Source organism: Hypanus sabinus, chromosome 6, assembly GCF_030144855.1.
Source record: "Hypanus sabinus isolate sHypSab1 chromosome 6, sHypSab1.hap1, whole genome shotgun sequence".
Taxonomy (NCBI): Eukaryota; Metazoa; Chordata; class Chondrichthyes; order Myliobatiformes; family Dasyatidae; genus Hypanus; species Hypanus sabinus.
Genome location: NC_082711.1, coordinates 102,672,963 through 102,693,781, shown reverse-complemented (window position 1 = coordinate 102,693,781; position 20,819 = coordinate 102,672,963). Strand labels below are relative to the sequence as shown.

Sequence of the window (20,819 nt, the reverse complement as noted above, 5' to 3'; positions counted from 1 at the left end):
CAAACTGTGCCAGGTTAGTTGGGGAGCAGCAGTGGACAGCAATCTTGAATTCTTGCCAGAGGTGTCCAATCGGGTTAAGGCCGGGACTTTGACTGGGCCACACAAGGACATTAACATTTTCTTCATTTGAAGCCACCCCACGGTTGCTCTGGCAGTGTGCTTTCAGTCGTTGTCCTGCTGAAAGACAAACTTCCTCCCCAGTTTAAGTTTTCTGGCAGAGGCCAACAGGTTTTTAATCCAGGTTCTCTCTGTATTTAACAGCATTCATCTTCCCATCAATCCTGACCAGATTTTCAGTCCCTGATGCTGAAAAGCAGTCTGATAGCAATTTGCTACCTCCACCATACTTTACAGTAGGGATGGGGCTGCCTGGCTGGTGCGCAGTATTAGATTTACAGCACATGTACCGCTTAGCGTTGGGGACTGTATGTTCTGCTTTAGTCTCAATTAACCACAAGACCTCTTCTACATCCTTCCTCACCATTTTTCCACAAATTCCCTTTCTGTGCAAGAGCTAAGAGATTGTGGAGCCATGAACATCGTCTCCAGTTGCAAGCACTCACTTCTGTAGCTGGCATGACACAGCCTCTCTGAAAAGTGCCATTCTTCTCCAGTGACTAAGTTTAGAAGGGTGGCCAGACCTAAGCAGTGTGGCAGTGGTTTCATAGCTTTTCCATGTTGCACTGCACTGAGCTCCAAGGTATATTCAATGCCCTTGAGACGGTCTCTTACTCTTCCCCAAATTTGTGCTCCTCTATTATCATTTCTCTGACTTGTCTTGAATACTCTTTTGTCTTCAGTTTGTTTTGGTCTGTTGAAATGTTACCTTGCAGTTGGGTCCTTACACAGAGAGGGGCTATTTATTCTTATGAATTCATTGAAAACAGGTGATCCTCTAACTTTGTACACAAACAAATTAGGTGAGCTTGCAAGGTAATATTGCACCTGGGGAAAGTTAGTGAAGGAATTACAAAGGGGATAAATACTTCTACAGCGTCACAGATTTCTTTTTTTTAAAACTTTCAGTAAATTGTTGATGGGTTTTGGAATTTTTCTTTTGATTTGACATGATGCAATGCCTACCTTAACGACATGATGCAATGTTTTGCAGATTAGCTCAAAAATCCTAATTCAATATATCTCAAGTTCAGAAAATGATGCAGCAAAATATGGAAGTAGTTGTGGGGAGCTGAAGCCTTTACAAAAGCACTGTTTAATGAGGAGGGAGTGTTGCTCGCTAAGGTTGCAGATGGCTCCATCAGTTTGCTAATGGTTGCAAGACAAATCAGCCAGATCAGACCCATTCTGCTTTTTTCACCCTTTGGAGCAGGATATACTTGGACACTTCACCACATTTGACAGGAGCTGGCAGTGTTCCAACTGCTCAACAAAGGCTTGGCTGTTCACACAAGAGTTGTATACTGAAATGCAAGTTGAAAGGGCACTACAGTAGCGCAGCGGTTAGCACAATGCTATTACAGCTCTGGGCATCAGACTTATCTCTACATCCACGACTATGTGGCGAGCACACCTAAAACGCCATCTATAAGCTTGTTGATGACACAACCCTGCCTACCTTAATGACAATCGTCCGGTAGCACTCACACCTACAGAGATTAAGTGCTTTGAGCAGTTGGTTATGGCTGGAATCAACTCCTGCCTAAGCAAGTACCTGAACCCAATGCAATTTGTCCATCACTACATTAGGTTTACAGCCAATGCGATCTCATTGGCTCTTCATGCGTCCTTGGATCAGCTGGACAATACTAACACTTGGGTCAAGCTGCTGTTTATTGACTACAGCTCAGTGTTTAACATCATTCCTACAGTTCTGATCAAAAACCTCCAGAACATGGGCCTCTGTACCTCCCTCTGCAACTGGATCCTTGACTTCCTGAGTGGAAGCCCACCATCTGTGAGGATCAGAAGCAACATCTCCACCTCACTGATAATCAACACTGGCGCACCTCAAGGATGTGTACTTAGCCCACTGCTCTACACCCATGACTGTGTAGCTAGGCACAGCTCAAATGCCAACTATAAATCTCCTGATGACATAACTGTTGTTGGTATAACTTCAGATGGTAATGAGGAGGCGTGCAGGAGTGAGATTGATTAGCTAGTTGAGGGGTATCACAGCAACAACCTTGCACTCAACATCAATAAGACCAAAGAATGAATTGTGGACTTCAGAAAAGATAAGATTAGGGAACACACAAGGGAAGTGATTACTATGCCTTTGGCAATGATCTTTGAATCCTCACTGGCCACAGGAGTAGCACCTGATGATTGGAGGGTGATTAATGTCATTCTTTTGTTCAAGAAAAGGAGTGGATGGTAACCTTGGGAATTATAGATCAGTGAGTTTTTATAGAGATTGGCAAATTATTGAAGAGAATTCTCAGTGATAGGATTTACAAGCATTTGAAGAAGCATATTCTGATTTAGGACCGTCACCATAGCTTTGTGAGGGGCATCCTCAAGCCTGACTGAATTCTTTGAGGATGTGACAAAGCACAGTGATGAAGGTAGAGCAGTGGATGTGGTGTATGTGAATTTCAGGAAGGTGTTTGAAAAGGCTCTTTCAGAATGTAAGAAGGCAAGGGATCCAGGGAATAGCTGGGTGAATACTAAATTGGCTTGCCCATAAGGTGGCAAAGGGATGGACAGTATTCTGCCTGCAATTTGGTGACCAGTGGTGTTCTTCAGGGATCTATTCTGGAATCCTGTTCTTTGTATGAGGAAGTAGAAGGGTGGGTTAGTTAAGTTTGCAGATGACACAAAGGTTGGTGGAATTGCAGATAGTGAGGACGGTTGTTGTAGATTGCAATGGGACATTGATCGGATGCAGAACTGGGCTGAGAAGCAACAGATGGAGTTCAACCCAGAAAAGCATGAAGTGATTCATTTTGGAAAGTCAAACTGGAAAGCAGAATACAGGGTTAATGCCAGGATTCTCATCAGTGCAGTAGAACTTGGATCCCTCAAAGTTATCGTGCAAGTTGATTGGGTTGTTAAGGAGTATGGCGCATTGGTCAGGGGACTAAGTTCAAGAGCCTCAAGGTAATGTTGCAGCTCTATAGAACTCTCCTTCCACCACACTTGGAATATAGTGTTCACTTCTGGTCACCTCATTATTGGAAAGATGTGGAAGCTTTATAGAGGGTGCAGAGGAGGTTTAGCAGGATGCTGACAGGACTAAAGGGAGTGTCTTTTGAGTTAGCTAGGGTTCTTCTTCATGGAGTGAAAGAGGATGAGAGGCGACTTGTTAGAGATTATAAGAGGCATAGCTAGAGTGGACAGCCAGAGACCTTTTTCACAGGGCAGAAATGACTAATAAAAGAGGCATAATTTTTAGGTGAGTATAGGAAAGTATAGAGGGGATGTCAAAAGTAAATTCTTTATGCAGAGAGTGGTGGGCACTTGGCATGTCCTGCCAGTGGTGATGATAGAGGTAGATACATCGAGGACATTTAAGAAACACTTAGATAGGCATGTGGATGATAGAGAGAAAAAAAATGGGACAATGTAGGAGGGGCAGGTTTGATTGATCTTTTAGCTTACAAGGTCAGTATTACATTGTGGGCCAAATGGCCTGTTCTGTGTTGCAATGTTCTTTGTTCAGTTCACTTACAGAATAAAACATAATTGCTTCTCCTCAAGTCTCTCTGGGTTATCATCCCAGAATCAAATTGCATCATGAAGAATACTTGTATCATTATCTTTTCACATCTGAAACCTCCTCAAAGCAGGACAATAATCCAGTTACACATTTGACCAAATTGCCCAAAGCCTCCAGGAACTCTATTTGGAGCAAAGGCTACTCTGTCAAGATGCTTTAAATTTGAATACTTGCCCATCAGAAAAAAAAGCATTTTTGTAGTTTGAAAGTACTGTAGCAGTAATGCAACAAACTAAACATCAATCATGATTGGAAATCAACTCAAAAACAAGATACATATTATAGTAAGAAATAACCCAGAAGTGGCCAAGGTAACTCTGGTAAATTTTATCTCCTCAAACATTTGATTTAGAAAGCAGAGTTGCCAATTTTCATCAGACATTTTTTCTACAAATATTATAAACTGCACAAAAATTTAAAGATTTTTTTTAAAATATTTAAGCTTGGGTTAAAAAACTTTCTGCATCGGTAAATTCATCTCTTTTCAGTTTAGAGCAGAGGTTCGACAGCTTACTCTATTTTAATTAAGAATAAGAATTCTTTTTAGGGGCAGCAGTATAATATACAAATTATTTATTGCTAAAGACAAAAATTATTTGCCATCACCATTCATGTAAGCACAATATTAACTAAAAATAGATATATCAGCAGAAATTGTAGAAGACAACTAGTCATGCAGTGGTAAATCAATTTAAAAGAAGCTGGTGCTGGTCAAAATAATATCTCTTCATCAAAGCTACTAAATGTAGCTACAATCATCATTCTGACATTTTACTGCAACAGAAGTGCATATACAAAGTCTTCTGATCTTCAGGTCTCAAAAAATTTTGTTAAAGCCAATCCAGTTTAGTCAGCAAAGGGTAACCATGTCTACTGCCTGTAGTTTTTGTTCAATTTAATCAGATTAAGCAAACTCTAAATTTTAAGTGCTACATGAAAACATCTCTAGAGGCCATTTTATCAAAACAAGAGCTAGGATTTATACAAAATCTAATTTGAAACACAAAATTATAAAGCTCTGCTCTGCTTCATTTGAAATTCCAAGAACACTAAAACAAGATTAACTTCAAACTTTATTACTCCCATAGTATTCTAGTCTATATGAAAAGATATTTTAAAAATGTAAAATCTTACAACTAACAAAATGCCTTGCTGGATACTAGAACATACTTGCAATTTTCTACAAGTTGATATTTAATGGAAATATACCTGTACACCATAATTTTACCTCAAACGTATGTGAAAACAGACAAGTTTTAAAGAATATTCATACCTGCCAAACTGGCGATTGCCACCGGTATTCCTTGCACCTGGACTCCACCCGAACTCAAACTCCCGATGTTGACTGTCTGCAGGTTAGGGACAGACGCAAGCTGGGCAGCACTTAAATTAATGGTGTTACCGGTAACAGTTACAGGGGTAATCTGGGCAACAGCAGTTCCACCTGAACTACTGGAAGACACAGGAGTCACGGTCAGTTGCTGAGCATTTTGAATCTGTACACTTGAAAGGTTCTGGATGTTCTGTACTTGAATCGTCTGCCAATTTATTTGCCCAGATGGTGTCAAACTTGGTGCTCTGATGATCACCTGAGTTGGGTTCTGCATTGTTGACAGCTGAGCATTTTGCAAGGCCTGCTGCTGGACATTTTGAAGAGTTTGACCTGGGACTGCAGCACCTTGGATGGTCTGAAGGGCATGGTGTGGGATTGTCTGAATAATCTGCTGCTGGATCTGAGACGACTGCTGTTGCTGAAGTGGTACCTGCTGCCCACTGGCCAACTGCACTTGGAGCTGACCGTGCTCCGGCAAGTCCTGCAACCCATTGGGCTGAGAGAGGTTTGCACCTTCGCCTTCAGAGCCGGTCACTCCGGCTGAGGGTGGCTCATCTTCTGTGTTCTCGGAACCAGTGCGGAACAGAGCCTGGACTGTCTCGTTGGAATTTGCCAGCGAAGTCACACAAGACAATGATGGAGAGGCGGTGGTAACACGGGTCGATATTGAGGAGGAGTGAGGAGGAGGAGACGACGAAGGAGATTCGGGCATGCTGCTCAAAGAGGTGGTGGAAATGGGCGTGGAAACCATTTGATTCCCATTCGAGACCCCGCCGTCTGGAGGCTGGACGAACTGGATGGATCCTCCCCCAGTGGCCGCCGACAGGCTGTTTATAGGCACGGCCAGGGTCACACCGGCTCCTATGTTGATTGGCAAGGTGGCGACCATCTGGGTCTGGGCCCCGGAAATGTTAACGCCTTGCAGCTGCAGCGGGATGGAGAGGCCGGGTCGAATCTGGATGGGGACGCTGGCGGGCGGCTGAGAATGCGCGGCGTTCGGCGAGGCTGTGCTCGCAGACGTCGTCCTGGTCAGCGGGCCGAGGAGGGCCGCCTGGCCGTGGCCGGCGGTCAGGATCTGGATCTGCCCGTGCAAATCCTGCTGCAGATTGGCCGAGCTGATCTGGATCTGCTGCCCGTCCACGGTCTGCAGCTGCGGAATGACCTGGTACTGCACGCTGTTGGACGAGCCGCCAGCAGTGGCTGCGGCGTTAACCACCATGGTAGGATTTGGTAGCGACTGCACTGGCACCACGTTGTACTGTCCCGCTGCTGACACGATTGGTCTGGCCTTGACGGGCGAGCCCGTGCCATCTTGGGCACTCGCAGCGTTCCCGTTGCTGCTGGTAGGGGAGGCGGCGGTTGTGTTGGTGCAGCTACTGCTGGCGGACGTCCCCTGGTGTTGTGCAACGCTCTCTTTCGCCGTCGACGGGCCGGCGGCGATGATCTGCCACCCGTTCCCACTGAGCTGGGCAGTCACGACCTCCAGCTGCTGCTGCTGCACCGCTCCTGGGCTCTGCTCGATCAGCAGCTGCCCGCTTTGCAGGGCGCTGGAGCCGGCCGCACCATCCGCCGAGCCCGGGGAACCGATCTTGCTGCACGTCGCTGCGAGGAGGGCGAGAGGAGACGGCTGGGTGTCCTACCAACACAGACACACAGTGGGCGGGTTTAGCGAGGAAAGAGTGGGTGTGAATTTACTTTAGCACAAAAAGGGGCTTCACGCAGGAAGTACGGAGTAATTAACGATTAAACACCCGTGTTTCAATAACAGAACACGATCCGCAATCGTACATTTTATAGTTTGTTTAAATCAGGAAGTAGGTGTACAGATCTGCAAGAAAAATGGCTTCACATACAAGTGGTTAGACAAAATTAGTTCAACAACAAGCAGATTGTGGCAGATATATATTTTTTAAAAATTAAACACGTAAAATAAACAGATAAGCTTAGTGTTACGTCTTGATTCGAAATTTATATCCATACCTGTGAGCCTGATGTTTTGAGTTGCAAATATTCACCAGGTTTCCCTCCTTCAGTTAGGGTGGCCATACTTTCCTCCTTTTGATCTGTGAACGGAAAAAAAATACAAATAATCATAACAAAATAATCCACTTTTATGATACACTCTACTTTCACATAGTTACTTAAATCACCCATCAATTCCCCTGGAGGGGAGGGGTAAACCAGAAACGTGGTTTGAAACCCGACCCAGTGGATACAAAGTAACACCCAAAAGAGGGTTGGCTCAGGCAACTCACTACTGTAGATTCTTGTTGTCAAGCTGATCAATTAGCAGAAAGCTTGTCACCAAGGTAAATTGACTTTTCCCTCTTGTTTTTTTTAAGGAGGGAGGGGATAGAGGGAGGGTTACGTACCACTCATTCTGCATTGCTTAAGAAGGGAGGAAAAAAATAAGGCCAGTACAAAATGTAGGCAGAACAAGGCAGGGCTGGCCCTTTCTTTCCACGAATGGCTGTTTGCGTAGGACGGAATAATCAGGTTCCTCTTGATTGACGGAAATGGAACTGGGAGGCGGAGCTTCGGACCAGCAGACCCGAGGACTCGCCGTTCTCCGACCGCTTGATTGGATTGGTGGCGCGGCGGCGGAATGGAGGCCCGCGGGCGCGCGGCCTGCTGGGGCTTGTAGTTCGCGACGAGGGCTGACGTCTCGCAGTGACGCGGAAAGGAAAGGCAGGGACTACATGCCCCGGTAGGGCATGAGGAGCGCTGGGCGCATGCGCAGGCGGTGCGTTGCGCTTTCCCGCCCTTCTCCCTCCCTCGGTGCTCCGGAACAAAGGCGGTGCTTCGGAGGGGTGGTGGGTGGGAGCTTTCACTGTTTTATGTCGGGAGAGTCAGGTTTCGGGGTTCCTCTCGGTATGAACATCGTTGTACAATGCCCCCCCCCCCAGCAGATCTAGGAAGCGTCAAAGTGGATCCAGCTTTGCAATGTTCATAGGTCTGGATGGAGTTATGTCATCTGTCCTAGGTTACCAAGAGTGAAATTGGGGAGGTTCAAGCCATCTGCATTCATCGCTACCGTGATGCTCAAGGACTGGAGCACTGGAAGTCTTCTCACCCTAATTTGTCAGTAAGAGGAGAGCGATAAACAGGCAGGCTGCTATTACCCCCGGGCTGCCCAGTGTTTTTTTTAGAAAGTTATTGGACTGCGTTTCCTTGGAGATAATCGATTCTCTGGCTTATGCAGTCTCTCCTCTCCTCCCCGGATAATTTCAAAAAGTACAGTGTCCTCCGGGCAAAATAATGTCCTTGAAATGTCATTATTTGCAAAACTGATTCCTGGCAGTGAAGCAGATTACCTTGGCTCTCAAAGTTGAGAGTGACTGAGATTTTTTTTAATTTAACCACGTAGTGGTAGAAACTGGGGAAGTTGGAGGCCTGATGTCTGCAAGGTCACTAGAGTCCCCGAGTTGGCCTGTCCAGGGTCGGTGTGTGAGGGAGGGAGGGAGGGGACTTGTTTTGCTTCCGTTGACTTGTTGCGTGAGTTATTCTGCTGGAATGTGTGGCGACACTTGCAGGCTGCCCCAGTACATCCTGTCGCAACACATGGGTTGGTTGTTAATGCAAAAGATGCACTTCACTATTCACAATGTGCATATGCTAAATAAATGGATCTGATTAGGAAGATTTAAATATTATGCTACAGCCTAAGAGTACTGTGTTTTGGTAATTCCATTGCTGGATGAATAATAAGCAACTGAGAAATAACGTAAGGGAAAAGTCAAAGTTACCTTTATTGTAAACTGTGAAAAGGCAATTATGTGTGAAATTAGTAATAGAATTAGACACACAATAGCTGTGACAACAACACACACAAAATGCTGGTGGAACACAGCAGGCCAGGCAGCATCTATAGGAGAAGCACTGTCCACGTTTCGGGCCGAGACTTAAGGGTCTCATGACTTATTGATTGCTGACCCTCACATCAATTGTAATGAAGTGTTCCAAGAGCTTGATTATGGCTAGAGTACTACCGTCCGAGTGAGGACCCTGGACGCCTACTACAGCAACAGGTCTATGGTAGAAGTAATCAAACTATCTCTCCATTTTGCTTTGTATCACCTAGACAACAGCAAAACATTCATCTCTTTATTCACTACAGCTTAGTGGTTTAATACCATAATCCTCAGTATAATCGCAAAGCATCTAAACCTAGACTCTGTAACAGTAGGGGGATCTTAACTCGGAGGGTGGTGAAAGTGCGGAACAAGCTGCCAGCAGTAATGGTGGGTTTGATTTCAGTATTTAAGAGAAATTTGGATAAGTGGGTAGGAGTACGGAGGTCCATGGTCCAGGTGTGGATCGATGGAACTAGGCAGAATACTATTTCAGCATGTACTAGATCGGCTGAAAAGCCTGTTACTGAGCTGCAGTGTCCTATGACTCTAGGCCTCTGGATCTCCATCTCCTCATCAAGAAACTACAGTTACTACAAATCAGTGATAATATCTCCTCTCACTAACAATCAACACAGCCACACCTCAAGGATCTGTGCTTTGCCCATTGCTTTACTCACTAGATTCAAAACTGTGTGGCTAAGGACAGAATAAACACCCATCTATAAATTCATGGATGATATTAATATTGTTGGTAAAATCTCAGATGGCAGCAAAGAGGCACAGGGGAGTGAGATAGATTGGGTAGTTGAGTGCTATTGGAACAACAACCTCACGCTCGATATCTTCAAGACCAAACAAATGAATGTGCACTTCAGGAAGGGAACACACACCAGTCCTCACTGATGGGTCCAAAGTGACAATGATGAGCAGCTTCATGTTTTTGGCCAAGTACATCTAATATCAGAGGATGTACTGTATATTGGGCCCAACACATTAATGAAGGCATGCAAGGGGCTCTACTTTGTTAACTGTTTGAGAACTTTTAATGTGACATCAAATACTTCCAAATTTCTATCAAAGTATAAAACAATTTGACTAGTTGCATCACCACCTGGTATAGAACTTCTCATGCACAGTATTCTGATATCACAACGCTGTAGAAGGTTGTAGATTTGGTAAGCACCATCCCACCCCATCCCACCATTGGGTACGCCTTCAAAAGGTGGTGCCCCAAGAAGGCAGTATCAGCCGATAAGGACCCTTATCATCCGGGACATGGAGGTTGTACAAGAGTCTGAAGACCCACACCGGGCAATTCAGTAACAGCTTCTTCCCTTCAGTCTTCAGATTTTCAAATGTTCCATGGACCTATGAACACTACCTCATTGTTCTTTTTTCACTATTTATTTATTTTGCAATTTATAGTGATTTTATTTATTTACACTGTACTGGTGCAGCAAAAAAAACCAAATCTCACACTAGATAAGACGGTGATAATCTGATTCATATGCAAAAGTGAATGTATTCACAATGTAATGAAAAAAATTACTTGAAGCAGAATCACTGGTTCATAGCATCACAGAAAAATATTTTAAGCATAAGTTATGCACAATTTTTACAAGAAGCGATTAGAACAATTAAAAAAAACAAGTTTGTTTTAGTACATAGTGGTCGAAGTCATCACAGAATTGCTAAGTTATAGTGATTAGAGTTTTGCTGGTTGGTTCATTAACCAAATAGTTGAAGGCATGTAGTCATTCTTTCATTGGGTGGTGTGGGCCTTCAGGCTTCTGTGCCTCCTACTTAATGGTAGCTGTGAACTGCTAGTTTGACCCAGATGATGTTACATTCTTGAGGCAGCACTTCTGGTAAATACTACCAGTGATGGAGAAGATGTGCACATGAAGTATTGTCCACTACTCACTGTCAGGCTGATGTAGTTTTCTTAAGACTAAAGTGAAATTTATTTGAAGTGTAAAAAAAAATGAGGTGACAAAGTGGATAGGAAGATCTGTTCCTCTTATTGGATTATCAGTAGCAATGTGGTCACAAGTTTAATATAGTTAGTAGAAGGGTATGAGGACAGCTGAGAAAGTATTTTCACACAGAAGTCAGTGGGTCTCTGGATTTTATTGACAAAAAATAGTAGATGTTACAAGCATAGGAGAAGATCGATAGTATGTTAGGTTTCTCTTAATAAGGAGGCTGGAGTTCAGAAGTAAATTATCCAGGGCCTGTTGAGACTGCACCTCGTGTTTAGATTTGGTCTCCATGCCTAACTATGAGTATATTTGTCAAAGGCTGGAGTTAGGCTGGGTTCAAGGGTCCGTGGACCCCAGGTTGGGAATCGCTGCACTCTCGTCTAGAAGACTGACAGATTGTGTTGAAAGTTGCAGAATTATTTTAGGGATCAACAGGGTGGTTGCAGGTAGCATGTTTTCCCTGACTGACTTTTGGTCACTGTCTAAGAAGCTATACAGTAAGGACAAAGTTGAGGAGTTTTGTTCTTCTTCAGAAGTGGTGAATCTTGAAATTAGAAAAAGTTTGAGGGTATATATAGTCATGTGTCGTCAATACCGTATCAAGCTATCAGTTTTATTTTAAAAATAGTATTTAGGTTCCTTGTAAGAGTGTATTGTTAGGCTTTGCTATTATAAAGTTTTCTTTATGGGCATTGGCTTTAGGAAAGATGTCATCCATACAGAGACTGCAAAACAAGTTATCTAGAATGGGACTAGTTTGAGGGACGTCAGTTACATGAAGAAACTGGGTTTATTCTCCTTGGAGCAATGGAAGTTAAGAAATTTGACAATGGTGTTCAAAATCATATATTAGTTTGATTGAGTAAAGACAGAACTGTTTTGAACTGCAGAGCATCTAGAACCAGAACACAGATTGTGGTGATTAGCAAAAGAGCCAGAGGCAAGATGAGCAAAAAACAGGCTTTTACACAGTGATTAGTGATATGTAATGCATTGTCTGATTGGGTGGTGGAACTAGATTTGAAAGGAAATTGGACAAATACTTGGAAACATATTTAACACCATGGTAACATACACAAAATGCTGGAGGAGCTCAGCAGGTCAGGCAGCATCTATGGGGAAAAAGTACAGTCGACATTTTGGGCTGAAACCCTTTGGCAGGACTGCAGGAAAAAAAAACTTAGATTGAAAAGATGGGGGGGAGGGGAGAGAGAAACACAAGGTGAAAGCTGGAGGGGGAGAGCAGAAGTAAAGAGCTGGGAAGTTGATTCGTGAAAGAGATAGAAGGCCATGGAAAGGGGGGAGGAGCATCAGTAGAAGATGATGGGCAGAAAAGGGGATGGGAAATGGTGAAGGGGGGCATAGGGGGCATTACCAGAAGTTAGAGAAATCAATGTCCATGCCATCAGGTTGGAGACTACCCAAACGGAATATAAGGTGTTATTCGACCAACCTAAGTGGACAACAGTAGAGAAGGCTATGGATGGACATATTGGAATGGGAAATGGGTGGCCACTGAGAGATCCTGCTTTATCTGGCAGACGAAGCATAGGTGCTCGGCGAAGCAGTCTCCTAATCTATGTCGGATCCCACTGATAGACAGGAGGCCGCACTCTAGAGCACCAAACACATTATCTGACCCCAACAGACTCACAAGTGAAGTGTTGCTTTACCTGGAAGGATTGTTTGGGGTCCTGAATGGCAGTGAGGGGGAAGGTGTAGCACTTGTTCCTCTTGCAAGGGTAAGTGTTAGAAGGGAGATCAGTGGGGAAGGGCGAATAGACAAGGGAGTCACGTAGGGAGCGATCCTTGCGGAAAGCAGAAAGTGGGAGTGGGGGATCACGTGCTTGGTGGGACCCTGCTGGAGGTGGTGGAAGTTTCAAAGAATTATGTGCTTGACGTGGAGGCTGGTGGGGTGGTAGGTGAGGACAAGAGGAACCTTATCTGTGGTAAGATGACAGGAGAACGGGATAAGAGCAGATGTACGTGAAATGAAAGAGGTGTGGTTGAGTGCAGTGTTGATGAGGGAGGAAGGGAAGCCCCTTTCTTTGAAAAAAGAGGACAGCACCATGGTGACAGGGTGTGGGAGTGCAAGTTGTTCTGCCAACAAGCTGGCACAGGCATAACGGGCTGAATGGCTTCCTTCTCAATAAGCATTTGTATGTGAGCATAGAATCAGCTTACTATTTAGTGCATTAAACAAGTGGGAGACATTTTTTTCTTTTGCAGTGTTCAGAGCGAGATAAGTTGATGTAGATTTCTGTTGGCTGCATGTTGGAGACAAATTGTTTTATCATTTTGCCTGTTTCCAGGAGTAGGGGATTAAGGTCGACAGTTTGACTGAAATACTGAGACATCTAATCTTAGGTATTGTCTTAGTTTGGGCCAGTAAGAGGCTCCTTTCATGTAAATCAGTAACTGCAACACCTGACCAGAAATTCTGTAGAGATTAATGCACTGTAAATCAAGGACTTGAGCAATATGGTCTGAGGAGCTGAGGATTAGGCTGTAATTTGAACAAGTCCAGGAGATATTCTCTGAAATGAACCCACATCATGTACTTGACTGCATTAAAGTATATTTATTCATTATCTATTCCATAATTGAGCATTTCAAGCACAGAGGTTTGTGCGCTCAACTTTTGTTGGAAATGGTACATGGCTGAAGTATCAGATATTCACGTGACTGGCAGGATAAAATGGTGGATTTCTTCGTAATTATCGGTGATCTACATTCGGCTTAACTTGTATTAATAATAAAAGCTGGCCTGTTCACACTACGGGTCATTTCAATGGCAAATGTCAGTTGATGATAATGGATTATGTGAACTTATAGGGGGGAGCTTTTAGGATTTTAGCAGTAAAAATTCATGCATTAAAATTGGCAAGCATTTTGATATATTCAGATCTTGCTGTTGGTGCTTTTTTGGTATCATATGTTACATAGCTGCTTATGACAATATATCCCAAAGTCAAATGACATTATTTGATTCCAAACGGAGTGTCATTCTTGATTAGGGTTGTAAGTATTGGGATGTTTTTAAATCTACTTGTTCTTACTATATGTGATGTTACCATTTTCAGGCTTGAATCTGATACTGATTCATTTCAGTGTGTTTTTCCAGCTGGGAGGAGATCTGATTATGTTTAAAGAAGAAATGGGCCAATCATAGATGCAGAAGGCTGAGGGACACATGATTAGATGAAATTAGGATGTGTGGGAAATGGCCACAAAATGGAGGGTGAAGAGGCGCAAGTGAATATGCCTGTCCCAGTGGTTATGTTAATGCTTTGAGGGTATGTTACTTATCTGGTTTTCAAATACGCTGCTACTAACAGCATCAATGATTAAATATTACATCATTGTGTTATAATATATGTTATCAGTTGTATAGGGTGGCTAGAACATCAAACTATTGGTGCTCTGATTTCTATTTCCAGGATTTTTTTTTACCTGGGTGACCCCTGAAATTGAGTCTTCGTTATAAAACGCATTCCTTCACAACATTGAAAATCACAAGGTCACCAGGTATGGTGCTTCCACAGTATTGGTTATGTCCTCATTCTCTCCACCAAAGACACTTAGTGAAAAGATACATCTATGCGAGAAATATTATGGAAAGGTAAAATATTTGTACAATGGAAAAGTGTAAGGTATAACATAATATTTTAAGGACATTTTCACACATATTTACTTGTAACAATCAGATGCCCAACGATGCAGTTAACTCTGCAGTCACCATTGTATTTCCCCAGAACACTTTCAGATAGTTTCACATGTCAAATGAGGTAGAACATTCAGATCAGGTGCAATGTGAAATATAGGCTATCTGAAAACTCATTCACCATGGTGTCAGGAGGAGGAAGTAGCTTATAATTTAGTATTAATGACAGGGTTTAGAGTTGATGTGTAGAACTGTTAGGTGGTCTCCCCGTGCTGGGACTGACACACATCACAGGAGTATGCTGGAAATGCTCAGCATGTCGGACTTTATTATCTGTGTTACCAGACTGCAGAGGAAGAAACAGAGCTGATGCTTTCCCTGATGAAGGGTCTTCAACTGAAAATGTTAATTTTGTTTCTCTTACAGATGTGGCCTGATATCCTGAGTATGCCCGCACTTTGCTTTAGTTTCCAGCGTCTGCAGGCACTTCTTGATTTTCAGATCACAGGAAGTTTACCATGCATCAACATTCTTTGCCTCACTTTGGGAGAGTTGAGCGCTGTCAATGAATGGCTGTTGTAAAAAGAAATAGACCACTTGAAACTACTGGTTTCAATTTATCAGCAAGTTATCATCTTTAGCAAATAATGCCTCCTAATCATTTTAAAGCTGCACACTTTCTGTAATTTTTGTAATTTCTGCAATTCTGTAAGGATGACAGACTTGAGTGGAGCACCAACACAGAGGCTGTGTACAGGAAGGGCTGGAGTCACTTTTACTTCCTGTGGAGTCTGAAGTTAGTGTGTGCAGGCCTTTCCTTCACATGTTCTACCAGTCTGTTATTGCCAGTACAATTTTCTTATGCGGTGGAGTGCTGGGGCGATGGCATCAACACGGGTGATGTCAACAGGATCAATAAACTGATTAGAAAGGATGATTCTGTTATAGGAATCAGACTGGACACACTGGAGCCTGTGGTAGAACAAAGGACCTTCCAGAAAATCCTGGCAATTCTGGACAATGTTTCTCAGCCTCTACGTGCCACCTCGGCTGAACAGTGGAGCCCTCTTAGTAATAAACTAAGACAACTGTGCTGCTCCAAAGAGCACTATGTGAGGTCATTCTCACCCTCGGCCATTAGGCTCTGTAGTGAGTCAACCTATGGCCGGGAAAGTGATCTTTAATTTTTGACTTGTACGTCCTGTACATTTTATATTTAAGGTATAACATTCTTTATTTATTATGTTTTCTCTTCTAATATTTGTATACTTGTGCATTTATAATGCTACTGTGACACTATAATTTCCTGTGGGGTCAATGAAGTTACTATCTAATCCATGTTTTCCATTATGTGTACTTGAGAGGTTAACAGTTTTCCTCCAATCTTTTGCTTGGCCTCATACCTGTATTTTGTTTTCATGTGATGCATCTAACCTACATATTCAGAATCTGAATCACTTTATTGCCAGTATGTGAAACATACCTGAATTGATCGTGGCTTGGTGCCAAGCACAAAACACAGGACAACACAACAGCAACCAACAATTTACAAGACAATAGTGCAAGCTGCCACAAATTAGCAGCATCACATGTGCAAACTCAATCATTACCAACAGAACAAAGAGCAAGGAAGACCATTTAACAGATGTTGTGCAGTGACAGTTGGGGTATTACACCTGAGTGAGCTTTGTTGAGAAACTGGATAGCTACAGGAATGTTAAAACATAAGGTCAGTGTATAGACACAAATAAATCTGATTTGTATAAAAATTACAAAGAAATCAAAGGTAGAAATTGGCTCTATGTTCGACTAATTTGTGTTTTATTTTCAACCTAGTGTAATCCTACCTTAATGTGCTTGCTTTTCTCACTACTTTTATTTTTTCATAAATTATTTGGCTTCTGTTTAAATCATAGGCCTTGATTGCTCATCCTCCATGCAAGGAGGATGGTAGTTCAAGACGACCAGTACTTTTACCCATTCTTTGACCCTTCAATAGGCAATGTGGACACCACCCATATCCTGCAGGCTTCTCTTAAAGCACACATTTAGTTATTCCATTGATGTTTTATTAACCCAATCACAGTAAAGTCTTCTAGAGCAAAAGAGGCATCTGCCATGAACAGGAAATATAGTTAAAACTGTTGAAGAATGTTGTTTCTTGTTATAGCTGCCTAATGAGGTGTAGTTTTTAGACAGCCAAACTTCTCTCTCCTTTTCTGGCACTATTTTTACTGTAATCTTTTATGGAGATTTTTTATTATTATTTTGTACATCTTTCCACAGAACACAAAACTTCATTAGCCTTTACAGGAAAAGACGCCCTTTAAACTCCTTGAAAGTCTTGACAAGTGGTATAAACACTTAAACAAAAACAGGAAATTTTGTTACGTTCGCTATCACAAAGGAAAACCTTTCTGTCACTGGTCACACTTCCAAGTGCAAGTGACAGTGGCAGCTCGCGTGCAGCAAGTGTTGGTGTCAGAGCCTTACTGAAGGCCCGGGGGGAGAGAGAGAGAAAATATAAAAGGAGGATGCAGATGAGGGGAAGCCTGGGCTTTTTCAGCTGCACAGGTCCGGTAAGTGTCGGCGTCAGAGGCCTAAACTCAGCACCAAGTAAAAGGAAGGCAGGGTCAAGCGGAGTGGTCACTGTCGGAGTGAGTCAGTGACAGAGTGGGAAGGCTTTGGCAAGGACCTGTGGAGGCATAGATAAGGAGAGCTAAGCTTCTCCTGTCAGATGTGGGAATTCAGGGTAGTGATGCACCATCAATAACTCTCCGAGACGTGAGGCAAGATATTGGCTTTTATTGACTGGAAGAAAGAACAGTTGACCACCATACTACATCCTGGAGACTGAGGGCAGGGCTCAGGCCTCAATCGCCTTTATACCGGGGTCTGTGGGAGGAGCCACAGGAGCAGTCAGCGGGCGGGGGGGGGGGGGCATGTCCAGACAGGTAAATGAGGTTCATCGCAGGTAGCTGACTGTTTCTCTGATGACTACATCTGCAGAAAGTGCACCCAACTTCAGCTGCTGGCTGACCAGGCCAAGGAGCTGAATGCACTTGATCATCTGGGAGGCTGAAGACCTTATAGATGAGCCTTTTGAACAGGTGGTCACACCCAGAGTATGGGTTTCGGACAGTAGATGGGTGACCACCAGGACAGGTAAGGGGATTAAGAAGTTCCCCCTTGGCCATTGCCCTCTGCAACAAGTATTCCTCTTTGGATACTGCTGGGTGGGGTGGGGGGAGTGATAAGCCACCAGGCACAGCAGCAACAGCCTGGCTACTGGCACTATGGCCTGCTCTGAGGCTCAGTAGGGAAGGGTAAAGTCAGGCCGTGTGGTAGTGACGGGATTTGATAATTAGGGGGCCAGGCAGGAGATTCTGTGACCGCAAAAGAGACACCAGGATGGTGCATTACCTCCTGAGCGCTGTGGTCCCGGATGCATCAGAACAGCTGTAGGTTATTCTCAAAAGGGTGGGGGAACGAACAGTCAGAGGTCGCAATACATACTGGGACCAATAACATAGGCAGAAAAGGGGCAGGGAGTATAAGGAGTTGATAAAAAGACGAAAGAAAAGGACCTCTGATGCACCATCAATAACTCACACTGAGACGTAAGGCGAGATATCGGCTTTTATTGACTGGAAGAAGGAACCAGGAGTAAGTGTCCATCATACTATGACCTGGAGACTGAGGCCGAGCGTCAGGCCTCAGATCGCCTTTATACAGGAGTCTGTGGGAGGAGCCACAGGAGCAGTCAGCAGGGGGCATGTCCAGACAGGCACATAGTTCACCACAACCTCCAAGGTAGTAATCTCTGGAATACTCCCAGAGCCACGGGCAAGTGCAGGTAGGAATGGGATGATGGCACAGATGAATGGGTGGAAGAGGAGATGGTGCAGGGCACAGGGTTTTGAGTTTTTGGAACATTAGAACTTTTTCTGGGGAAGAGGGTGACCTGTGCAAGAGGACTAGGTTGCACCCTGGAGGGGAACCAATGTCCTGGCAGAGAGGTTTGCTTTAGGCATTTAGGCGTCCGTGAGTCTCTTGAGACCATGGATTTGCACCTTGAAAGGTTTCCAGGGCGCAGGCCTGTGCAGGGTTGTATGGGAGACTGGCAGTTGCCCATGCTGCAAGCCTTCCCCTCTCCACGCCACTGATGTTGTCCAAGGGAAGGGCACTAGGACCCAAGCAGCTTGGCACCGGTTTGCTACTTGGGAGGGTTTAAACTAATTTTGGAGAGGGCTGGGAACCAGAGCACTATGTCAGTAGTGAAGGGTTGGACCAGAAGGCAAATGTTAGGGAAAGTATTGAAAGGCAAAATTGGAATAACAGGTATGATGGGTCAGATAATTTGAAGTGTGTATATTTTAATGCTAGCAGTATTATGGGTAAAGGTGATGAACTCAGAGCATGGATCAGTACATGGAACTATGATGTTGCAGCTATTACTGAAACTTGGTTGAGAGAGGGGCAGGAATGGGTAATTAGTGTACCAGATTTCAAATTTTTAGAAAAGATAGAGGAGGTAAAAAAGGGGAGGGGGTGCTGTTGCACTATCATTAAGGGACAATATCACAGCTGCACTCAGGGGTGACATAATGGAGGGGTCAGGCACTGAGTCCATTGGGAAGAACTCAAGAATAAGAAAGGTGCAATCACACAGATGACATTGTAAATGGACCCCCTAATAGCCATTGAGGAACAGATAAGTATTCTGATTAAAGAAATGTGCAAGAATAATGGGGTTGTTGTCATGGGGGATTTCAACTTCCTTAATATAAACTGGGACCTTCTTAGTGTAAGGGGTTAGATGGGGCAGAATTTGTTAAGTTTATCGAGGAGGGTTTATAAAATCAACATGTGGATCCAGAGAGGAGGGCTGTACTGGACCTGGTCCTGGGTAATGAGCCTGGCCTGTGACTGGCCTTTCAGTGGCTGAGCAGTGAGGGAGCAGAGACCACAACTCCGTAACTTCCAGGACAGCCTTGGATATGGATAGGTATGGTCCTTGTGGGAGAGTTTTAAATTGGAGTAGGACAAATTATGAGGGCATTAGTCAGGAACTGAGAAGAATTACTTAGGAGCACCCTTTTTTTCTGGCAAGTCCACATCAGACACATGGAGGGTGTTTACAGATCAATTGCACAGAGTACAGGAAACGTATGTTCCTTTTAGAAGGAAGGACATGGATGAAAAAATAAAAGAACCTTGGATATTCAGAGAGGTGATGAATTTAGTCAAGAAGGAAAAGTATGTAAAACTTTGGCAGTTAGGATCAAATTTCATTATTTAAAAATGCCATTTATTAGTCTTTTAAATATCCAATCATCAGCAGAGGTACAAATATTGTCGGATCAGAGGTTAATAGATCTGTTAGCAGAAATTACCTTGCACATTCTCATGTGTGTAATTAATTAGTAATAACAAATAACACTCAAAGACTATATAATGTATAAGCCTTGTACTAACTAGGTGGGGTTTGTATTTTTCTGGTTTAACTAACTGTAAAAATAATCTGTTGAGTACCTACTCAGAAGATTTGTGAGTTTTTAACCATCAATCAGGCTCTTTGTTAGTAATATATTTTGTAACTTCAACTATGCATTTTGCTTAAAGGATATAGTTTTCAAAATACAGTCATTGTGGATCAACAACTGACCAATCAGATTTGTGGAAAATGCGGTGGTCAGCAATGTAATTGGAGTAATGTTGAAGGGTGTGGCGGGACAGAGAGAATGTTTTAAATAAGGTTGGTGGCTGAGTGTATTTATTACAATGAATTTAAAGTTCATAATATTTTTAAAACAGAAAGCAAAAATGGTACTTTAATAACTATTAACAATGTGAAAATATATCCAAGCATTAGAGTGTGTAGCATAATTTACAAAAATAGCTGTCAGCTGGTATGTTCCACTTTGAAGTTCCTTCTGGAGGTTAACTTTTTTAAAATTTATATTTGTATCTCTCTAGCTCTCTGTCTTACTCACACACACTTCCATTTCTCATGAATGAGTAGATTCTGATAGATTGTTCAGCTATTCTTGTCAAAGGGCTGGAAATCTCTCCTTATTGATTTCTGTGTAGCTGAGCTCTACCCAATGTACAGTAATTATATATCTATGTCATATATTGTAGCCAATAGTTACAGTATTTAGTGAACAGCTCAGAGGTTGTGAGTTCAAAGCCAATGATAGGGAATTATGAAATTGAATTCAGTTACAAGGATTAATCCTTGGTAAGAATGATCACCTAGGCACTGAGAGAATCTATTTACTGACAAGTATCTTTGTCTCAA

At 43.2% G+C, this 20,819-nt stretch overlaps 1 protein-coding gene across 2 annotated transcripts in view; it reads right to left on the bottom strand.

The window, feature by feature from the left end:
- Positions 1-7,687, bottom strand: part of sp4 (sp4 transcription factor) — a 73,044-nt gene extending 65,357 nt beyond the window's left edge. Inside the window, exons 1-3 of one of the 2 annotated variants that reach the window (XM_059972675.1) lie at positions 7,388-7,687; positions 6,996-7,078; positions 4,956-6,651 (exon numbers count right to left, since the gene is read on the bottom strand). In XM_059972675.1, the coding sequence (XP_059828658.1) occupies positions 4,956-6,651; positions 6,996-7,078; positions 7,388-7,394 (1,786 nt within the window). In that variant the 5' untranslated portion in view covers positions 7,395-7,687. The other variant, XM_059972676.1, reaches the window with a different exon arrangement.
- Between the last annotated feature and the right edge of the window lie 13,132 nt (positions 7,688-20,819).